Below are 24,886 nucleotides of genomic sequence, written 5' to 3' on the forward strand. Positions count from 1 at the left end.
TATGATCGGTATTCTTTGCTGCTAGTCATACTGTTATGTTATGTTATGTTATTTATTTCTTCTATAGCGCACGGCTACTCCAAAGGAGCATCCCGGCGCTTTAGCGAAGAAAACTTATGCAGAGTAACAAACACAACAACTAAAAACTGAAAGAAGAGAAGAAACCAAAATAGAAAACCCTATACAGAAAAGAGCCAAGTCTTTAATTCCTTCCTGAAATCAAGAAGATTACTTGCCCTTCTTAAAGCCAAAGGGGGCTCATTCCAGCCCCGCGAGGCCAGGTAACGAAAAGCCCGGCCTCCAGTTCTGGAGTGCTTAATGACCGGCACAGCCACTTTGGCCAATGAAGCAGAACGTAGAGCCCTGCTAGGCTGGTAAAAAGAAAAACGTTTCCCGATACACTACATATACTGATATTATATTTCATGAATTTTGCCTAAATAATTTGTTCTATAAAGCCTTACACTTCCAGCCTATGTCTGTTATCCTTATTGAGGCTTTTACAGTCGCCTTTCTCTACTGGGTCTTACAAGAGATAGACACAGGTCCAATCAGAGTGCACAAAAGTCCCTGTAGGGCCTACACCGCTTCCGGTCCGAGCCTTTGGCACGCTCAGGGTAAGTTAAGGTGGAGCAGATTTGCGCGCTCACACAAGCAGACTGACAACTTGGCAGCAGTGAAACCCTTGTTTAATCTTCTCCCTCTGCATCTTCTATGCGTGCAGAACACATTTTCTGCTCATCAGCATTCTAAGGGTGTCTCTTTCGCCAGGTTCCAACAAAACAAGCAACAATACATTTGCCAAGAGTCCAACTGATGACGTTAGAAAGCTGAAGAAGGCGGGGTTTCCTGGTAAAGAGGGTTTGGGACATTTACTGCAAGGAAGTGATTTTCATTAATTACTTATGAAGCAACTCTTTATAATGCCAGGTCAGCATAGGATTTGATCGCTCATTGGCTGACTGGGGGTACTTAAATCCCCGCTCTCGGCCGGATGAGAGCTCAGTGCGAATCAAGACATCTCTTCATCTGGATACCGCAAGAGACAGACACTTCAAAGAACAGGTAAGAATTGTGATATAACAACAATGGTTGAAATGAGGAGAAAAGGGGTGCATTCAACGGAACATCAGTCGTACCGCACAAAAGGTTTTGCAGGCCCAAGTGCACATTTGGTGGGTCTTAAATGACATGCTTGTTCTGTATTGTTGTACATTTACTTTTTAACACTAACGTAGCACTTTATTTTGAAGCACTTTCAAAAAATGTCGTAAGAGAGTACAATACATATGGGTAAAGACTAGAAACGTACATGACAAGAATGAAAACAAGCACTGGCAATGCCAATAGATGTCGCTCACAACATTTATAATCACCAACATTTTGCCAGTATAGGCAATACAGCAATGGTGGATTTCTTTGGTTTTCTTATGAATACTACAGTGCTTGTTTGCTTTATTAGATTGTTTTCGTTAACATATGAATGTATTCTGCGCTACTACATCAAAGGTTTATTTATCACCCTAAAACCTGCCTACTCATTCCTGCAAACCATATAAAATACGTTGTAATGTATAAGCACATCTCTCGTTTCTGTTAAGGGCACAGTTTCTGGGTGTGTGCCTGATCCCCACATGCTTTGGGATAACAGTTCAGCTGTCCCCAAAACACTGTATTCGCTCCAAAACAGCGCATACCACAACCACAGCACGTGCCCCCCCGCTCACAGGTCCCGGTAGCGGACATCAGGTCGCAGCCTGAGCTAGAAAGAAGGGACACCCTATGTATGCATCTGCCGGGTGCTCCCCATCCCTCCAACATCACTCTAATTTTAATCACATCATTTAAAACCTTTTCTGCAATAAGAGCTACTTATGTTCAATGAACATTATAGCGAGCTACTAATAACTGTAGTGTGGTAATAGTGATCATATCGGCCAAGATTACATTAGTGGCGACCCAGGCAAGATTACCAGCAGTGATCACCTCAGTGCACCAGGCAGGGTTGCCAGCAGGAATGGGAAAAAGGCTTTAATGATTTGTAATGAGTCTACATGGTTAATAAATGACAGCCATAGCTGTAATTCCCCTGGCACCAAGGTAATAATATTAGTAATAAGTATCCCAATGTATCCCTGTACATCTCCTGAGGCGGAAAGCCGGGAGAAATCGTAAATAACTTGTTGTGCTTTTAAATACTTTTAAACCTGTATTTTGTGTGATACTGTGTTTTTAACAAAGTAAGGATCCTACCGACCACTCGCCCAGTGCACTCCTCGGCTGCCGCCATTGGAGGGGATTCACTGCGGCCACGCCCACCACCATTAGGCCACGCCCCCCACCCAGTATTTAGGCGCGCTGATTTACTAGCGCGAACAGAGTACTGCTCATCTCCTGAGGCGGAAATCCGGGAGAAATCGTAAATAACTTGTTGTGCTTTTAAATACTTTTAAACCTGTATTTTGTGTGATACTGTGTTTTTAACAAAGTAAGGATCCTACCGACCACTCGCCCAGTGCACTCCTCAGCTGCCGCCATTGGAGGGGAATCACTGCGGCCACGCCCACCACCCTTAGGCCACGCCCCCTCCACCCAGTATTTAGGCGCGCTGATTTACTAGCGCGAACAGAGTACAGCTCATCTCCTGAGGTGGAAAGCCGGGAGAAATCGTAAATAACTTGTTGTGCTTTTAAATACTTTTAAACCTGTATTTTGTGTGATACTGTGTTTTTAACAAAGTAAGGATCCTACCGACCACTCGCCCAGTGCACTCCTCGGCTGCCGCCATTGGAGGGGAATCACTGCGGCCACGCCCCCTCACAATATATAAAATGTGTATCCTCCGGAAGTGCAGCGGACGTCAAGCCCGTCTGCGCCCGTCCGCGACCTGACCGCGCACAGCGCCAGCCATGCTGCCGGTATAACGCCCTACACAAAAAGGATAGTCATGACCAGTGCGGAACTATTGGCGCTGGACACGGCTGTAATTCCCCTGGCACCAAGGTAATAATATTAGTAATAAGTATCCCAATGTATCCCTGTACATCTCCTGAGGCGGAAAGCCGGGAGAAATCGTAAATAACTTGTTGTGCTTTTAAATACTTTTAAACCTGTATTTTGTGTGATACTGTGTTTTTAACAAAGTAAGGATCCTACCGACCACTCGCCCAGTGCACTCCTCGGCTGCCGCCATTGGAGGGCAATCACTGCGGCCACGCCCCCTCACAATATATAAAATGTGTATCCTCCGGAAGTGCAGCGGACGTCAAGCCCGTCAAGCCCGTCCGCGACCTGACCGCGCACAGCGCCAGCCATGCTGCCGGTATAACGCCCTACACAAAAAGGATAGTCATGACCAGTGCGGAACTATTGGCGCTGGACACGGCGAAACCTTGTCAGGCGATCAGACTCGACCTGGCTCAGTCGGATCTCCCATCCCTTTGTCGGATTTGCGGCAATTTACTGGCCAGCGCCCCGCCTCAATCAAAGTTACGTGTTAAAACATTTTATCGCCCGACTGCTACAAACCCCTCCCCCATTCTGTTCAGATCAGCACTATTGAACTGTAGATCTCTCCCCAAGCATGCTATTGATATCAGCCTACTAATAATGGAATCTGAATGGGATGCCTTGTTTCTTACAGAAACCTGGCTAAACATAGATAACATGGCCTCAATTCCTCCGGCAACACCACCGGGCTATAAACTAAGTTTTTCAAATAGAGAGGATGACAGAAGAGGTGGCGGAGTGGCAATTATTTTCAAGGATAAATTCACTTTAACGTCCTCGGCACCTACCACTATCCCTGGTGTAGAGGGGCTACACTTCTGCTTTCAAATTAACCCCCAGCTATCCCTAGCTGGCTTGATTATCTATAGACCCCCGGATTGTCCCTCATCACGCACCGGTGAACTTTTGGATTTAATAACCCTAAGCTCCCTAGCCCATTCACACTTTATTGTAGTGGGTGACTTCAATGTCCATGTTGATAGGCCTGACTGCCCCCAGACCACTCAACTTATTACAACGCTGCAAGCTGCCAATCTAACCCAAATTACCTCAGGACCAACGCACCGGGCTGGCCATATGCTGGACCTAATTTTCACTAAAATACGGGACTCTACAACCCTTCCACCACTACCATTAGTATGGACGGATCATTTTCTAATACCCTTCTCCATCTCCCTCCCATCCCACTCTCAGAAAGCAGGCAAACGCTCGTACATGCGTAGAAAATGGGACAAAATATCTGCGGATACCCTATGCCCGGCTCTTGCAGCTGCCCCCCCCCCATTGACTTTAGATGTAAACACTGATGCAATGATGTTGAACCACTGGATAGGTAGCACAGTAGAATCCATTGCTCTTGCTAAAATTGCTACATCTCGAAGAGAATCTCCTACCGCCCCCTGGTTCTCTACTGAGCTGATGGCAATAAAAAGTAAGTGCAAAAAGCTGGAGTGCCTTTGGAGGACAAACTATTGTGAAGCTGCTAAAATTTGCTACAAAAAAGCCCTTCGAGGTCTACATCGATCCATAAAAAAAGCGAAAAAATCATTTTATGCGACCTCTATTCAACAAGCGGATCAATCTAGTAAAGAAGTATTTAAGATTGTTCAATCCTTCTTCAAACCAAGGGCCATCGAGACTGAGATTACCCCATCAGAGAGACTCTGCGAGGACATCTCAGATTTTTTTGACAAAAAAATTGCTCAGGTTTATGAGTCCTTCTCTACCCCTGCGCACACAGCAAAGGCAGACACAGAAATAAACGTCTCACCCTCCCTCCCCCTAACCCAATTCCATCTTATCTCTCGCGATGAGGCTCTGAATGAATTAAATAAATGCAAATCAGGAGCCCCCGACGATCCTTGCCCACCAAAACTCTGGAAAATTATGTTGAACGTGATTGTAGATCCACTCCTTCATATATGGAATACATCCATTGTAACTGGCACGTTCCCGGATTGCTGGAAACATGCCACACTTCTCCCTCTGAAAAAGAAGCCTAGTGGTGCCTCCGACGACTTGAGCAACCTCCGTCCCATCTCCCTGCTAGCTGCCCCTGGAAAAATGCTCGAAAAACTGATTCAGCGCCAACTGAACAGTTTTATCGAGAAAAACGGAACCCTACACGAAACACAATCAGGTTTCAGGACTGGCTTTAGCACCGAGATGGCCCTCATTGAGGTTGCCGAGTCGATTAGATGGTCTTTAGACTCAGGGGCATCAGCTATGCTGGTGCTCCTGGATCTATCGGCCGCATTCGATACCGTGGACCACGTAAGACTAATGGCAAGGATGCAGGACACGGGCCTGGAGGACAAGGCACTAAATTGGCTTCAATCATATCTAACAGATCGCTCTCAGAAAGTCGCATTGGGCGCCTTCTCCTCTAAACCAAAACGCCTGTGGTGTGGCGTCCCCCAGGGGTCGACACTCAGCCCGCTCCTTTTTAATGTCTATCTAGCCCCTCTTTTCACCCTGATCTCCAGATGGGGGGTCAAGGCAATCTCATATGCTGACGATACACAACTAGTTTTCCCCTATGTTGAAGTATCAGAGGCAGCTTTTAGCCAAATAAGGGGCTGCCTTCAAGATGTGGCCAAGTGGATGAATACCAACAAACTTAAGTTGAATGCATCCAAAACTGAGGTATTATTTTTTGGCAAAAATATGCATCCTCCATCAGACCTTTGGTGGCCCTCCGAAATGGGTCCTGCCCCAGTCCCTGGAACCAATGCGAAGAATCTGGGAGTAAGATGGGACGTGAATCTCTCTTTCTCCTCGCACGTTCAGCAGGTTACTACTGGATGTTTTCACAAACTCAGGAACCTTCGGAAATTTCTGTCTCTTCTACCTGCTGAATGCCGCAAAATGGTGGTACATGCAACAATCACATCCAGACTGGACTATTCAAACGGCCTATACCTTGGCCTGCCCAAATATTTGATGCAGCGCTTACAGATCATGCAGAATGCGGCTGCGAGATTAATAAAACCAATTCCTTTCAGACATTATATCTCTCCGCATCTGCGCGAACTGCACTGGCTTCCAGTAGCAAGCAGAGTTAAATTCAAAGTTCTTACCTTAGCGTTTAGAGCACTGAAAGGTACCTGCCCTACCTACTTAAAACTCAGACTCCCCCGCTACCATCAGGAGAGACATCTACGCTCTAATTCTCGGCTTCAGCTAACCATTCCACGAGTTAGGAAGGCCAGACTTGGGGGCAGATCTTTCTCCGCTGGCACGGCAAAACTTTGGAACGCCCTGCCGATGGCCATTCAATCTGCCTCGACAGAAGCAAGCTTCAAGAAGCTCCTAAAGACCTGGCTTTTTATGCAAAAAACTTAAACCATTTCACCTAGCTTCCTCCCAGCTGAAAGCACTCTCTTAGCGCCGGGACACCTCCTTGAGAGGTAGCTGTTGGCGCTCTACAAGCATCTGTATTATTATTATTATTATTATTATCCCTGAGATATCAGCTTTTAATATATTAAATATAGTTTGTAAATCCAACAATTGTTTTCCTAACATCAGGTTATGTGTTGTGAAAATACACACATGTTTGTCTCGGGTACACGTTTTTCAATTTTGGGAAAGGAATTAATTCAACCTAGTAAAAACTTTTAATTTAGTAGACTGGACTGCAAACAAGAGAGCTACCTAGAAGCAGCTGGAAGCTACTCATTGGAGATGCCTGATTCGCAGCGTCAAAGGGCTGCTGGTATGCAACCGGTTTGTCTCAGCAGAACAGTTTTCCCCTCCCTGCCATTAATTCGGTGTTCCCTGCCGACCCCTGGCTGCGCCTCACCGAACTCTCCATCATGCAACCATTCTAGCTGCAAAATGTACCTCTCTCAGTAGCACATTGGTAAACTATGGCTCCCTCCCTGTGGTAGTATCTCTCCTATGAGATAATGTTGTACATGATAACCAGCGTCCACAGGATGTCCTGAAGGTTCACACTACAGGCGCAGGAAGTAGAGGTGCAATGCCCAAAATAAGCATGCTGGAGGGCAGAAGGTGAATGAGCAATAAAGAAACCTTTAAATGTTGTGTATGTCTTTGAGCACAGCAAATGTGACAAGATAAAGGTAAAATTTTAGGGGATGTCTCCTTACAAACGAAACTGGTGTTTACTTTTCTTTCTCTGACTGCAAAAAGAGAAGATGTAAAAGTGAAATATGTGCATTTTTGCTTAGGTGCAGGGAGTGAAAGGAAAGGCTGTAGGATGTCAATTTGGTTACCAACACATAACAACATTTACACACATGTAAATGAACTATGCAATTTAAAAAATATATCTGCAATTAGGAAAGCACACATGAAGAAAAATGTTTGCAGTTCTGAAGTGTAATGTAAATAAAGATTTTATTAGGATCAAAAGAAATCAAGAAACTTTAGTTGGTGATGCACATATGATAAATATTCACTGAAATCCGATTTCCACACATTATCCTTTGTGCATTTTATAGTTTTATCATTAACACTGTGTAGTGGGCTGGTCCCACATGTGCAGGTGTCAAATGTAGACGCTGTAGACCAGGCCAGGTAGAATAAGAAGTAGTTTATTAGGTTTTTAGATGTAGATATAATAAGCCCCACCAGGAGCAGCCTCCTAGCGGCTCAGCCCATCCTCAACTGACAACACTCATGCACCCAAACATTCCACTCACACTAACATTCTAACCGGAACACTCACACTGGCTGAGCAGCTAGATGCAGAGGAGTAAATGAACATATTTACAACCTGAGGATACTACATTATCCTCTTCCTCTCGAAATGAAAAACAAAAGAGAAAAAACAATGAAGAGAAAAACTATACACAGTAAAAATATACAATCGTTGCAAGAAATCTGTAAACCCAGGGATGAATGTGAAATCACATCACAAGAGGGAAAACAGACAACCAAAAAAAGAAAGGAAGAAGAAAGCGATAGAGATAGAAAAACACTAACACTGTCCTCCTCCTTTAATAATGAACAAATAAAATAAGTGAGGAGTGAATTTAGAGCTCACACACAACAAGTAAGCTAGACAAACATGACAGAAGTGAGGGCAAAACAGAACCCCAGACTAGACTACAATGGGTGGAAACAATACCAAAGGCAGTACTTCTCATGCGAGAAGACTGTGGCGAAAACCCAATACGCCACCCCTCATGTGAGGGACACTATGGGATTAAAAACCCAATTGAAAATTTGTTTGGGACTGACACCCAAAGAACAAATTAATTCACATGGGACCAAAACCCAAGGACTAGTGCAGCATGAGGAGCAGAATGCAGCACAGTGTGGCATCAAAAGATGACTACCCACACAAATAACAACGTGCATAAAAGTGAAAGGACTGACACCCAACACCAACGTAACAAAGAAGGAAGGGACTGACACCCTCTTTAAAAAGAAAAATGGGGCTAATACCCATTCAAAATGAAAGAGGGATGATGGGACTAAAAACCCACTCCCATCCCTTGACAGGGATAAACTATCTGTAAAAATGGGGTAATGGGACTTAAAACCCATCCTCAACTGACAACACTCATGCACCCAAACTTTCCACTCACACTAACATTCTAACACTCACACTGGCTGAGCAGCTAGATGCAGAGGAGTAAATGAACATATTTACAACCTGAGGATACTACACACAGTATGACTGTTACATGTTTAGTAGGCATTTCAACATAAAATGTGCTGTCTGTCCGTGACAGTGTATACCTCACCAGTGATACAAAATGCATCACTGGCTACATACCATGGGGCAGATGTACAAGAAACTAACTCATCAGTAGATGCGTCAGTTTCCCTGCGCCAGCCTGCAAAACCCTTGCGCCACCATGGATGCGCTATATTTACAATACAGCGCACCATGGTGCAAGGATTGACAGATGCATCAGAAATTTTGACGCCTCTGTTGGCGCAAAAGTCATGCATTGCTGTAGTCGTGTCACAAGCCAGATGCAACTCCAGCAATCATGGGGCGGCCTATTCCTCATACACTGCGTCACTCCTTATGCCTTCTCCAAGCAGGCTTAGGGTTTTGACGTAGCGGCGTCCTAGAAGTGGCGCAGTGCAATCTTGTAGATTTCACTGTGTCACTTCTACGAGGCTTTCCTGCCTGGGAACACCCACCCTGCACACATTATAACTGACGAGGGAATAATGTGACGCAGGGCTTTACAACGTGATGCATCTCCTTGGATGCGTCACGTTGTAAATGGGGCGCATTGTTTACGCCGCCGCTGCTTCACAAAAAGTGACATAATGGCGGTGCAAATGTGTTGCAAGGGGCTTGTAAATCTGCCTCCACATCTTTACAAAGATCCTGCTCAATGGGTGTTGTTCATTTGCTACACTTCTTCTTTGTGTGACGCTTGGATTTTTAAAATCCCTATGACTTGAGTTGTGTAAAATTGATGGCAGCACCCCCACTCTGAAAAGTGTTTTGGTACCATTAGTTCACACACAGACATGCACGATCCAAGCTTTTCTGTTTCTCTGGGACTGCTAGTTGAGCCTCAGAGTCATGTGTGTTAAACAGGGACGTCGCTACCAATGGTGCAGACGGTGCAATGAACCGGGGCCCAGAGGTGTAAGGGGACCAACTACAGCAGCCCCTGAGCCCTCAGAGGGGAGCTAAATAACCATGCTGGAGTGCCTAAGGTGTAACTGCATTAAAGGAGACTTTAAACTTTGCTTTTACCCTGTCACATCTGCTACACTTTCAAAGACAAAGGTGAAATGTCTGTTTAGTCTTCTGACAAATTGCTGCTTATTCTTTTAACACGGAGACTGGATTTACTTTTCTTTCACTCATGGCAAAATTTGCTGATTTTGTAAAGCGAACTATGTAATGATCTTGCTGGTATGAAAGGGAAGGGAAGGCAATACAAATGTTTCAAAATAAATAAACATTTAAGAAAGCACAAATGAAGCACTTTTTTTAATTTCTGAAGTGTAATGGAAACAAAGATTTTATTTGAATCAAAACAAATGAAGGCATTTGACTTGGTGATGCACAAATGACAAATATTTGCTGAAACCAAATTTATGCACATTATTCTTTGTGCGCAATATACTTTTATCAGTAAAACTGTATGTTTGTAAATATTTAGAGGTCATATCAAAGGAAAATGGGCTGTCTGTTAACAACAGTGGCTACAACACCATGCCTTAGAAATATATATGTGACAGTGTGCTCCTAAATGTAACACCAGCTACATACTACACAGTCACCACTCTCCTATTAAATGGACATGGGACATTTGTGACACCTGCTCTTTGTGTGATGCTTGGATTTTTCAGACTCCCCATGAGTTCACAGCCTACTAAGGCCACAGGATTTCTTACAGCACAGGGAACTTGCTGTTAGCTCAGTCTGATTACCTCAGCGGCAGGATTCAGACTCCAAGTACAAAATCTACTGAAGCACCTGTTGAGGCACTACAAAGACTTCATTCTGCGCGTACTGAATGGCCGAGCAGTGACATACTCACTTTTGTAAATGCAGAGAGCGCCATTGGGCCCTGGCTACCTGATGCCAGCAGCGGTCAGAGACGTTATGTCCATGCTGCTGGGTTTCTTCTAAAGATGAGACAGTCACAGTAATCACTGCTTTCGGCCTGACAGGTGGAGGACAGACTATGGCAGTTAGTAAAAGAGACTGGGTCGATGAATGATTGGGGCGTTGTTTGTTTCAAGTTATGCTAAACATGCACAGGGAACTTTAAAACAGGTTCCTGGTGCCAGCAGTGAACAATCCTTCTGTATTAAAAACAAAAGTAGGAATAGTTATCCGTTTGAGACCCATGGAAACCATCCAGAGTCACAGAAAACAGGATGTTGCTCCCGAGAGCGAGACACTAAGAGAAGGGGAACTAGAGTAACTGTTATGCACTGCACTGTGGTAGAAATCGGTGAGCCAACAAATTAACAGGGAGAGCCAAGGGCCTGTCTTGGTACTAAAAGACCAGGAACGAGCAGAACGAAGGGAAAATGGAAATCAAGAAAAGGATATTATATAGAAATATGATAATGACTTAAAAATTCAAAAAAGCATTTTTCATTGACAAGACTTTGATCAGATTATATCACTGTATTGAGAGGCTTTTACTAAAAACGATAGTTTGTAAACATGAACATAGAAACATTCATGCCCCCACTCCAACAAACAATACCATTATTATCTAAGTGGCAAGTTAGTTGTCTTGTGCACCCTTCCTTTGAGCTATATTCTTATTGTACATGGAGCAACATTATAGTCCATTAAGTCAAACGCATAAGAGATTCTTGTGCACCACATATCCTTAGGAATGTCATGGTTTTATCAAAAGCAGAAAGGAAAACAATAGGAGGCATAATAAACTAAAATAGTTGCCTAGTTCCTAGGTGAGTCTGGATCCCCCTTTTATTCTGTTTCTGCCCTTTCTTTTCAGTTGTGTTATGATACAGGTGTGTATTGAAAAGCGCCGGGACACTCTTTGAGTAGCCGTGCGCTATATAAAACAAATATAACATAACATAACATAACATAACAGGTAAGCAGACATAATATCGACTACAAAATATCGAATGGACATAATATCGAGTACAAAATATAGGCTGGACAAAATATCGAATGGACAGAATATAGTTCAAATATATCGTTTTGAAGGTAAGTAATGTAATATCGAATGTTAAAAATATAGAAAGTTAAAATATCGAAGTATATAATATAGGTTATTAAAATGATCGAATGTTTAATAATATTGAATTTTTTATAGTGTTTGTTATGTTATTATATGTGTGAAAAGTGTGTATTAATGTTATAATTAATTTTAATTAATGAATTTTGTTTATTTAATTTTTACGTAATTTAATTCTATAGCGGGTTGTGGGTTTATAGGGGAATAGGGTGGGAAGTAATTTACTTATAATTAATTAAATATGTACATTTATATATTGGTATTCATTTTTATTTAATTGTTAATTAATTTATATTTGGTAATTAATTAAATTGTAATTGGCAATTAATTTTAATTAATTGATTAATTGCTAATTATGTTAATTTTACTAATTTATTTTCTGTAGGGGTTGTGGGTGTATAGGGGAATTGGCTGGGAAGTAATTTATGTATAATTAATTAAATATGTAAAAATATTTATTGGTTTTTTTTAGAATTCATTGTAAATTAATTTTTTATGGGTAATTAATTACATTTTAATTGCCAATTAATTTTATTTAATTGATTAATTGCTAATTATGTTAATTTTACTAATTTATTTTCTGTAGTGGGTTGTGATTTTATAGGGGAATAGGGTGGGAAGTAATTTATTCATACTTAATTAAATAATTCAATTGATTTAATTGTACTTAATTTGAATTAATTGTTAATTAATTTGTAATTGTTAATTAATTAATTGTTCATTTGTAATTAATTTGAATAGGTAACTAATATTAAAAATTAATTGTAATGTGTAATTTTAATTGATTAATTATTACATTATATTAAATTGGTAATTACTTTTAAATAATTTTTTATAGATATTAATTTATATTTTTTTAAATATTATGAGAAGTATTTACTTTTCCCTACTGTTGCACTCTCTGGAGTGGGAATAGTAATTTTAACCCCTACGCTATCCAATGCTTTCCCTACTGTTGCAATCTTTGGAGTGGGAATAGTAATTTTAACCCCTACGCTATCCAACGCTTTCCCTACTGTTGCACTCTTTGTAGTGGGAATAGTAATTTTTACCCCTACGCTATCCAACGCTTTCCCTACTGTTGCACCCACTGGAGTGGGAATAGTAATTGTTACCTCTACGCTATCCAACGCTTTCCCTACTGTTGCACTCACTTGAGTGGGAATAGTAATTTTTACCTCTACGCTATCCAACGCTTTCCCTACTGTTGCACTCATTGGAGTGGGAATAGTAATTTTTACCCCTACGCTATCCAACGCTTTCCCTACTGTTGCACCCACTAGAGTGGGAATAGTAATTTTTACCCCTACGCTATCCAACGCTTTCCCTACTGTTGCACCCACTGGAGTGGGAATAGTAATTTTTACCCCTACGCTATCCAACGCTTTCCCTACTGTTGCACTCTTTGGAGTGGGAATAGTAATTTTTACCCCTACACTATCCAACGCTTTCCCTACTGTTGCACTCTTTGGAGTTGGAATAGTAATTTTTACCCCTACGCTATCCAGCGCTTTCCCTACTGTTGCACCCACTGGAGTGGGAATAGTAATGTTTACCCCTACGCTATCCAACGCTTTCGCTACTGTTGCACCCACTGGAGTGGGAATAGTAATTTTTACCCCTACGCTATCCAACGCTTTCCCTATTGTTGCATTCTTTGGAGTTGGAATAGTAATTTTTACACTTCCGCTATCCTACGGTAATAATATTGATTATTATTTAATTTTATCTCTACGCTATCCAACCCTTTCCCTACTGTTGCACCCACTGGAGTGGGAATAGTAATTTTTACCCCTACGCTATCCAACGCTTTCCCTACTGTTGCACTCACTGGAGTGGGAATAGTAATTTTTACCCCTATTTTTTCCAACGCGTTCCCTACTGTTGCACTCTTTGGAGTTGGAATAGTAATTTTTACACTTCCGCTATCCTACGGTAATAATATTGACTATTATTTCATTTTATCTCTATGCTATCCAACCCTTTCCCTACTGTTGCACCCACTGGAGTGGGAATAGTAATTTTTACCCCTACGCTATCCAACGCTTTCCCTACTGTTGCACTCACTGGAGTGGGAATAGTAATTTTTACCCCTACGTTTTCCAACGCTTTCCCTACTGTTGCACTCTTTGGAGTTGGAATAGTAATTTTTACACTTCCGCTATCCTACGGTAATAATATTGATTATTATTTAATTTTATCTCTACGCTATCCAACCCTTTCCCTACTGTTGCACCCACTGTAGTGGGAATAGTAATTTTTACCCCTACGCTACCCAACGCTTTCCCTACTGTTGCACCCACTGGAGTGGGAATAGTAATGTTTACCCCTACGCTATCCAACGCTTTCCCTACTGTTGCACTCACTGGAGTGGGAATAGTAATTTTTACCCCTACGCTATTCAACGCTTTCCCTACTGTTGCACCCACCGGAGTGGGAATAGTAATTTTTACCCCTACGCTATTCAACGCTTTCCCTACTGTTGCACTCTTTGGAGTGGGAATAGTAATTTTTACCCCTACGCTATCCAACGCTTTCCCTACTGTTGCACTCTTTGGAGTTGGAATAGTAATTTGTACCCCTACGCTATCCAACGCTTTCCCTATTGTTGCACCCACTGGAGTGGGAATAGTAATGTTTACCCCTATGCTATCCAATGCTTTCCCTACTGTTGCACCCACTGGAGTGGGAATAGTAATTTTTACCCCTACGCTATCCAACGCTTTCCCTACTGTTGCACTCTTTGGAGTTGGAATAGTAATTTTTACACTTCCGCTATCCTACGGTAATAATATTGATTATTATTTAATTATATAATGTTACTATATATATATATTTTTACAAAAATAGATTGTAATTTTTTTTATAACTTTCATTTAATTATTATAAGGTAATTTAAGTATTTGTAAGTACATTTTAGTAATTAATTTTTAATATTAATTTAATTAAACATTGTTTTTAATAAAGTCGATATTTTTATAAACTATATTTTTGTAAACGATATTTTTTACTCGATATTTTTGTACTTACCTGTTTGTAGATACAAAGTCGATATTCTGTCTGTCGCTATTTTGTCAACGATATTTTTGATAGTCGATATTATGTCCCTCGATATTATGTCAGTGATCCAATTACACAATTTGATACAGGATTGAGCCCAGTTTTTCTGGTTTTACACTGTGTAATTCAGTCACTAGATGGGGATCCCTTTCTCACTCCTGTTTGACATCAAAGTTTAATGGATTGTTTTTAATTCTTGGTGCATAAGGGTAGAGTTTAGCAGCAGCTTAAGCACAATAAAGCAGTGGTGTAATGAAACTTGAGGGGGCCCTCCCTAAGAGATATGCTGATGGGATTCTCACCACATGCCTCCAAACTCCACTCCAATAAATCCAGTAAATATATATATATATATATATATTTGTGGAATGAAATATAGTTAAGATATAGGATTGTCCACAGTGAAACCAGCAGACCTAACTTCTATTTATTATGCATGTATTTTGTTCTTGGGTACACAAACAGGAAAATAACATACCATTTGAATATAAATTAATTCATTATCTAACTTAGAACCAAGAAATGTTGGATTTCCATCCCTGCGATACACAAAGTCATAGGGTTTGCAACCACAACAGCCAAATGGTTTTATAATAGCCACTAAACCCATTTTGCAATTCAGTAAAACCTTATAGACTCACCTTTGAGCAATAATTCTCTTAAAGCCGTCTAGCATTATCACATCTGCCCAATAAAAAATCATAGACAATGCTTTGGTATCACAAACTCTCTTTTTATACATTCGAGAAGGATTTTATTTATTTTTCAGTAAACTAAAATTGCAATGCTGCTGAACATTCCTTTTATTCCAGTATGACCAAACAAACGTACTTTCTGGAAAAATGAAGGAAAAGACTTTCATGCTGTACAAGAAATCCTCCATTAGACCCAATACAGTGACGTCACATTTTTCTATTTCAGGTGTGATCAGATAATGCATTGTATTCTGGTACTTGTAGTCCTGTCTATAATGGGAACAGCAAAACAACAAGAACCAGGTTTCAAAAAAAGATACATCTAACAAAAGAGAGGTTGAGATCTCTGCTTTACAGTACTGCAACGTAAAATGGTTATTTAAATATTGAATTCACTGAATCTTTTTATGTAACACAAAGACAATCTGCTTTGTAGACTACTTTGGTCTAAAAATAAAATACACAAAGCGCTTGGAAATATTTAAGTTAAGCTTGTTGCTTTCGTTTTTCAATGTTGTGCCTTTATTGGTATATATTTGTCAATTATTTTTAAAATATATGTATTGAATGTTGCTTTTAACTTTTGCCTGACTCCATATTCGAAGCATGCCCAACTGAAACAAGAACTCTTGGGTTGCATCTAGATCCTTTAATTGAAGCATTCAGAAATAACATGCATTGACTGGCATTTAATATCCTGGCTAGTATTTTATCCCTTATCAATTCATGCCTTTAACAGTTAATGTAGGATGAAAACACTTTAAAATATGTTTTAGCTGCCCTAATGGCCCCTGACTCTTAACTTAAGTAAACAAAGATGGAAAGACAATGTTAAATGAATACATATTATTTCACATGAAGTTCTATTTAAAAATCATCGCAGGCCTTGAAACATGAAGAGAGAGCTGGCATTTTCATATGGAAAAGGTAGCAACCCTACCTCTGTTACAGTCATTTCTGTGGTGCCTCCTCCCCTCTAAGAGGGGCATTGCTCTGTCGAGAATACTCTCCTTCAATGGGCCACACCCACTCATGTAAGGTGCCTGGCAGGCTAGGACTGAAGAGAAACGAATAAGTTATTCTGTTTCTTTTCAGTCCTGGGTCTGCGTGGTGTCAGCTCAGCGTATGCTAGACACTGCTGCTGCTTTAAAGCGACACGCTGCACAGACATGCTGAGGGGGCCCCAACCGCATCCCAGGGGATGTGTGGGTGTCTGTTACGCCCCTGCAAGAAAGCGCAGTGTATTTTGGGCTGGAGGACTCAAGAGGAACTTGAGCTGAACCAGAGGTTAGCATCTGGCTCGAACCTTCAGTGGGCCACCCACCTCTGTTCTTTATTATGAGTAGCCTGTATCTGAAACAAGCTTAGATGCTGCTGCCAGTATGATATCTGTTTTGAATGTGAGGCTGTCTTAGCTTGTTGACCATCTTGTTCCTGTGCTGCATGTGAGGGGAGCTTGCACTGTTCCCAAATGCTTCATGCTCAACATTGTGTGTGTGTGTGTGTCTTGGATAGCTGCTGCAGATGCTGTCCATATTCTGTGTACCTAAGGGAAGCTTACATTGTTTCTGACCAGATAGAGATGTATTCTATGGGTGTGAGGGAAGCGTGCATTCCTGCCCGGCACCGTACCTGTTTTGCTTGTTGGAAATCTTGCAATACGTGCAGGTCAAGTTTGCACTCATACACCCAGTGCTGTTCCTTACACTTGTACCAAATCTGAAATCCTGTTTGTTCATTGTATTAAGGGAGGTATTAAATGGTGCTTCATAGTGCCACACTTGTTCCATGCCTTCAAAGGCCACTTACAGTGGCCTTCCAATACCACATTTGCACCATGTCTTTGATTGAAGCTTCTACTGTCCTTGAGTACCATACTGTTCCATGCCCTTGAAGGAAGCTTGCAATGGCCCTGCAGTTCCACATTTGTTCCATGTCTTTAAATGAAGCTTGCACTGGCTAGCCATGCGGTACCACACTTGTTCCATGTCTTAGAAGCAAGGTTGCACTGGCCTTGAGTACCACACGTGTTCCATGCCTTTAAAGAACGCTTGTACTGACCCTGCAGTACTACATGTGTTCCATGTTTTTGAATGAACCTTGCACTTGTCCTGCAATACCACACTTTCTCAGTGTCTTCCAGAGAAAATTGTGATTCTCTTGACCAGTGCTGTATGTCTTATGCATGTGAACCAAGCATCCCCTGTACTCCTGCTCCCTGTGCTCTATTTCTCTGTGTTTTGCTCTAACAAAAAGACTGTTTTAGCTGTCTCATCAGCCTCATATTTTTGTACAAATAATGCATAATCTTGCTTCGAGAAAATGGGCTTTGGGCATGCCCCCTTTCAGTTGTCCATTAGAAAGAATGTCATTCACATATTAGCTCAGCTCTTCAGAACAGCATACATACAATTTGGTAGGGGATCAACTCTCTTCTGTCATTTGCTTGGTTGTCAATGTTTGGCTCTGCCTCGTAGACAATCGCTGATTTGTAGGATGACAGGTAGTCTGAGTATACGTTATTTGCTTACTTATTCAGTGTTACTCTGCATCCAGAGGAGTCTGTCGTCCGGAGGAATTTCCTTCAGCTCATCCCCTAGCAGCCCATGCAAATGCAGATTAGTGCTAATTGAGTAATGAGAGCACCAGCAGGGGTTCTGCTATTGCTAGTGGACCACTGCTTTCTTATGCAGGGCAACAGGCATCACTGCTGTAAGCTTCACAACCATGCCACCATTTTGAAGCGGTATTCTGTATATTCTGAAGACATTTTCCCTGTTCAAAGAAGACAGACCAGAGTGAAGCTTGACGTTTAAATGTTATATTGAAGCACATGCTCGCCACCTTTAGTTGCCAGTTTTTTGTATTTCTTCATTTATTTTAGTAGGTGGTTGTACTGCAAAAACAACAACCACCTTGCTTATTAGAAGGTAAGTGGGAACATTTTTGAGCCAAGTCTCTTCCCCTCTAAAAATAGGTGATTAGATAACCTCAGTGGACATGCAGGCTTCAATGTAGCTTACCTCAACAGCTTTTAATTGTACCAGTTTCCCGATGTAGCAGATACTCAACCTGTGCCTCCTATGTCACCATCTATCCAAATGCTGCTCCTTCTTAGTGAGCAGTGTACCTATGTGTGAGCAGTGTGCTTGTGTGCATGCAGTATAGCCACCATGTTTAGTGAGTGCATTATGAAAGGTGAGCCAGTGAGGCTTCGGGATTAACATTGTCTTTTGTGAGTGTAGGGTAAGTGGCCTACAGGTTGAAAGTTGTGCCTTTGTAAGTGCTGAGTGAGGAATATGCCAGTGTGAGTGCATCATGAGGGATCTGCCTATGTGAGGGTAGCAGTGAATTTGGGGTCCCTGCATGGTGTGTCTTTGTGTTCATGCACTTTACAAGGCTTAAACCTATTGGCTTTGTTAATGTGTTTTAGGGATATGGTGTTGACTTGCAGAAATACAGTGAAGAGTACAATAATATGAGAATGGTAGTGAGTTTTGATACAGCAGATGCTGTCAAAGGAGGTGTTAGGGGTAGCTGACAAACTGAGATGGCACCCTAGTAAGGGGCCCTAGTTACTTTTCTTGCACTATGACTGGGCTGCCTGGATTGTACATTGCCACCCATATCTGTGCGGTCTGGTGTGCATTACTGCCAGTAGCGTAGCTACGCAGCCAGGAACATGTGAGGCACTGCATTGTGGGCAACCCATAAAAACTAAGACACCACTTACAGATGTGTGCTATACAAATACTGGTTAAAAGGCATTGCATAACCATTGGCCTATAACTGGCCTACGCCAGCATTTCAAGATCCTGGACAGGACATGAAAAACTTTGTGGAGGAACTAGACCATTGTCAAATATAGCTTGCCCCAGTCATCCCGGCTGGACTGGCTACCAAGATCAGCTTTTACAAAAATGTTTACACAAGTCCACTGTGGAAAAGGACGCAGCAAGAAAGGATACAAGTGGCCATGGTTCTGTTATTGTAGCCCATAGTGCTCTGAAAGCAGCCCATTGGGAAAACCCAGAGCGGCAGAACCGCCACTCTGCCTGCCGGCCATGCCATAGGCACCTCTATGATCAGGAAAGGTGGAAGGGCTGTCAGCGCCCCAGGGACAAATGGTCCATGCTGAAATACTGTGCTCTTTACTGCCCCCTGCTGGTGGTGCATTACCTTGCCATATGGATGCACCAGCGCTGGCGGGGTTGAAAGATGAACTGATGACCCCAGATGAAGGACGGTTGTCTCTGCTAATCCTCCTAGAATTGTCTGTGTCCTTTAACACAGTGTTTTAAAATAATGTGTATAACGGAACTGAACTTTAATAGACTAGTGATATTTTCATCTATGGGCATTGTTCAACCAAGACAAACATGCTATATTTTTATTTTATTTTGGGGTACGGGTGGTTTGTGTCTTATCAGTATGTCACAGATTCCCCGAACAGAGGATGCTGTTCTGTTTCTGACTTTTTCATGTTTTAGAGGTTATCAGCATTTTGTATTTCTGTTGACAGGATGAAAGCTTTACTCCAGGTCATCTTCGCCTGCTTGATGCTGGTTGTCAGTGCCTCTGACTGCAAAGGTAATATGAAAATCATTTAGTAGATCATACGTGTGTTTTCAAGATAAAGATGTTTTTTTCTTTTCCCAGTTCTATCTGGAATTCAACTTTTACTTTACCATTTCACGAAGCAGCTGAGTCAGACTTTCTTAACCTCTAGCCAATTCAGTACTAACATGTTCTTCCGGGTTAGAATCCCAGGCAAGGAAAGAGATGTGTATGGTCTTTCTCAATTGGGGACATTCTGTAGAGACACAAAGAGGCCTGACCTGAAGATGCGTCCTCACTTACTGTCGCAGAACAGACCCAAACAATTCACAGACAGTAAAATGAGGTGAATCTTAGAGGTTGAAAATATAAAGTGTAATTCCAGATAGTGGCCTCTGCTCCGTGATCCAGATAGCGGCTTCTACTCCTCCCACATGCAGGAAACCCCCGCGTAAATAGGGAGTGGGTCACGCAGCTCCCCTCTCTTGGCTGATTTCTGGCCCCTGGGAGCCCTTCTCCTGGGATCCTGCCACATTAAGAAGGGGGAAAGGTGCACACAGTCCCCTCCCTGGGATAATATTAGCCCCAGGACCTCAGCCTCAGGGGCCTATTTACTTCCTGGGCCGATTTTGTCTCCAGGGATCCCATCTCCTGGGACCTTATTCTGAAAGTTTAGGGAAACATGCAACCTCCCTCCATGGGCCAATATTGACCCTGGTGCCCCATTCCCCGGACTGTATCCACTCAATAATTGGGACGGGGGCCACGCAGCTCCCCTCCCAATGGCAATTTCGGCTCCAGGGACCCTGCCCGGGGCCCATGCAAAAGCGGGTGTGTGCCTTGGAGCCTACCAAGGGTACAAATGCCATCATTGTTGGAGGCTGCGGGGGTGCTTCATTGCTTCCTTATGTCCAGTCGGCTACCCACCTCCAGGGGAAGCCAGCATTGCTCCCTCCCACAGGGAGCAGCTAAAGATGCTGCCGCCTGCCAGCGGGAATCATTTTTTCATCTGATCCCCTGCCCGCCTCACAACAGATAGGGATACCAATGAAAAGTCTGCTTCCACACACAGAAAGAGCAAAAACAAGGAAAAGTAAAGGTATTTCTCCTTGTTGCGCCACTCTTACCTCTCCCCAGGGGAGGCGTTAGTTTTCGGGGCTGCCTCAGATTTACAGATCTTTGTAAATCTGGAGCAGTGTTAAAAATCCATGGGTGTTGCGTGGGAACAGCCACTGCAACACCCATTGCACACCCCTTTAATGCAGAAAACTGCTTTGGGGAGGACCATATTTACAAGCTGGCATTAGGCCACGCAAAGTGGCTAGCGCCACCTTGTTAATATGGAGCACGGCATAGCGCTACCAGAGCGTTGCAAAACGTGATGATTAGTGGCGCAATGTGCTTGTAAATCTGCCGCTTAGTGTTTGCTTTTGCTTGGAAGGATGTTTGAAATTGCTCCCGCCAAGTAACAGTGACCACAGGTGGGCACCACAGGCATAGCTGTAGCCGGCCTGGGAGGATGGGGCTCCAAGGGCCATTATTGGCTCTGTGAAGGGTCCAGGTGGCCCCCACACCATTTAATGCATGGCCTGGCGTTGAGGAAGGGGAGTTGCATCACACTGCAGCCACCCCTGGGGTTGGTTAAATTTTTGTTTTGGGGGGGGGGCTCTAACGCCCCCCCAAGCCCCGAGGACCGCAACCCCACGGAGCTCAAATTAATTTTGATTGCGTGGGTGGCACACTCCCCACCACCCTGGGGCTTTTAAAAAAAAATGGGCTGAAGTCCCCCTACATGCCCCGGGGACCGCTACCTCCACGGGGCTCTAAATATTTAGTTTTGGGGTTCGTGATGGACCTCCCCAGCCCTGGGGACCACCACCCCCCGGAGCTTTGAAAATGTGGAAGGGGGGCCGCGCGGCCCCCCCGCTGGATCCTTTTTTTTTTTTAAATCTTTTTATTAAAAGTTTTGTTGTTACATACAGGACACGGCATTATTACAGAAAACAACTAATACCACATTGAGAGAAAAAGTCAAAAGTATAAGTAAGGTAATCTCCTAGGTTAAAGAATAAACATTTACTTGTGTGCCATTTATTCATGCTCATCTATTTAGTCTCGCTCCTTTGTGTCCCTCAAGATAATACAGTAATATTCTTCAGTACCATATATGAAATCCTTGGTGAATCTCATTTCCTTCACATGAAAGTTTTAATCTACTTCATCCTCTTTCCATCGTGTAATGGGGCCCCAGATTAACTTACCCAGCTTCCTACCCCTTTTCCCTTTCCGTGCATATATCTCCTTCTCCGTATTGTATGTTGTTATTAATTTGGCCAACCAGTTATGAAAAGTAGGGGGAATGGGGTCAATCCATGCAGAGGCTATGCATAATCTCATAACTGATAGTGCTACAAATAAGAATTCCCTCCCGGTTGATAGTTGTTGTTCGTCCTCCATAATGACCCCTTGTAGTATAGTTCCGGGAGTTAACACAATTTCAGTTCCTAAAATGCTATTTATGAAACCTTCTATCTCTTTTTTAAGTTTATCTAAATTAGGGCACGTTGCAAATACATGTTTTAAATCTGCGTCCAAGCTTCCACACCTATAGCAATTGATACCCACAGTGCCCCCCCATTGTGCTATTTTAGCAGGGGTATAGTATAAGTGATATAACGTTTTATAATGTTGCGCCTGCAATGGTGCCGAGCATAAAAGAGAATATCCATATTGCAAAGAGGTGCCAAAGCTTTCCCTATTGGTATTAAGGTTTTCTTTCCATTTTTCATTCCATTTATCATAATCATCCTGTTTTGATTTTATCAATTCAGCATAAAGCCTCTTAATAGTACAGTCTTCCCCCAATTGAATCAATTCCATGATCGGATCTTGCATAAATCCCAGTGGACCTCCCTTTTTGTTCTGCAAAAAACTCCTAATTTGTAAATATTTAAAAAATTGGCTAGTATGTAGATTGAATCTACTCTGCAGTTCTGAGAATTGAGCTACCCCCTGAGGTCCCATTACATCCCCTATGCATCTGATTCCCTTTCTTACCCACTCACCAAATGTATAACCCGAAAAGATCTCTTGTGGAAGATTTAGATTATCTATAAATCTAGTATATACATTGTATTTACCCAGGCCTACTTTTTTACTGAAGCTTTTCCAAATTATATTTGCCGTTATAAGCGTCTTGAATTTTGTCTTTTTGTAATAGCTTGGCTCTGTAAATTTCAACAATACATTCTCCACTTCAATTCCAAGGGTTAATCCATATATTGCCAGCGTTCCATGTTCACACCAACCTTCTAACTCTGCCCCTCCCAACAAGCCAGTCATGTTTTGAAGAGCTGCCGCCCAATAATAGAGTTTTAAATCTGGCACTGCCCATCCTCCCCTCTCTCTCGGAAGTGTCATATATCTTAAGGCTCTTCTAGTTTTACCCTTAGCCCAAATAAATCTATTTATAATACACTCTAATTTTTAAAAAAATTTAACATCAAATAACAATGCTCTAAATAAATATAGGAATTTTGGAAGGATCAACATTTTTATTATGTTCGTCCTCCCTACAATTGATAAGTGTAGATTATCCAATCTGTCTAAATCTCTCTCCACTTTTTTAATTAATAAGGAAGTATTCTTAACTACTAATGATTCCAGATCTGCCAAAATAGTAACCCCTAAATATATGCCTGACTGCACCACTCGGTTATCTGTGCAAATAGTATTGGAATTTTTGATTATCTGTGTTTTTGATATGTTTAGTTTATAGCCTGATATCTTTCCAAATTTTAGGGCCTCGCTTTCTACGTGCCCTATAGATTCAGTAGGATTAGGAGTGATTACAGCAAGGTCGTCTGCATAGGCTAAAATTTTACAATGCCCAATGAGAGTGGTTAGGGGTATAATCATTTCAGACGCCTCTATACTGCGGATTAATGGGTCCATATATATCGCGAACAATAGCGGTGAGCAGGGACACCCCTGTCTTATGCCCCTTTTTAGTCGGAATTGTCGCGTATTGCCAGCATTCACGCGCAGAGTTGCTACCGGGTTTAAGTATAAGGTCTTTATTGCTTTGAGGTATCCCTGTTTAATTCCTGTTCTCTTTAATGCACACCAAAGATACTCCCAGGAGACCCGATCAAATGCTTTTTCAGCGTCAAGTAACATTACTGCCATCGGGTCTCCTGTGACTGTTGTAACATCTAGTAAAGTTATTACTTTGCGTGTATGATGAGTAGTCCCTCTTCCAGGTATGAAGCCATGTTGGACACTACTAACTATTTTATGTATTACTCTAGCGAGTCTTGATGCTAGTGCCTTTGAAAAAACTTTCACATCTGCATTCATTAAGGTGATGGGCCTGTAAGAGCCTGGTTCCTCCGGAATTTTCTCTTTTTTTAAAATTACTACCACCTCAGCACTTCCCCATGATTTGGGTCCCGAATCACCCAACTGTGCGCACTGCATGGTCTTCATTAAATCTTTCTCCAATATATCCCAGAATACTTTATAGAACTCTATGGGTATTTGGTCAGGGCCCGCTGATTTCCCCGAGGGAAGTTTCCATACTGCCTCCTTGATTTCTTTTGTCAACAGTTCCCCCTCTAAGCTATCTGCATCATCCTCATCCAGTATGTCTACCCGAATCTGCTGTAAGTACTCCTTTATATCCTCTGTAATTCTCTCTGAATCTCTCCCCGATAATTCGTCGTCGTATAGCTTCTCATAAAAAGTCCTAAACACCTCCCTTATTTCGTTCGAATCTGTGTGACCTCTGCCCGATGTATCTCTGATTTCTCTCACTGTTCCCAACGCTTCTTCCTGTCTTGTCCCTGTAGCCAAAATTCTCCCTACTGACTCACTCAGTTCGTA

General features: G+C 42.2%; 1 protein-coding gene across 1 annotated transcript in view; it reads left to right on the forward strand.

Moving 5' to 3' along the window:
- The first annotated feature begins 955 nt into the window (after positions 1–955).
- LOC144763940 (fucolectin-1-like) overlaps positions 956–24,886 on the forward strand; it is a 147,121-nt gene continuing 123,190 nt past the window's right edge. Inside the window, exons 1-2 of the mRNA XM_078649985.1 lie at positions 956–1,065; positions 19,968–20,035. Of these exons, the coding sequence (XP_078506111.1) occupies positions 995–1,065; positions 19,968–20,035 (139 nt within the window). The 5' untranslated portion in view covers positions 956–994. The remainder of the gene's footprint in view (positions 1,066–19,967; positions 20,036–24,886) is intronic.

This window comes from Lissotriton helveticus, chromosome 6, assembly GCF_964261635.1.
Source record: "Lissotriton helveticus chromosome 6, aLisHel1.1, whole genome shotgun sequence".
Taxonomy (NCBI): Eukaryota; Metazoa; Chordata; class Amphibia; order Caudata; family Salamandridae; genus Lissotriton; species Lissotriton helveticus.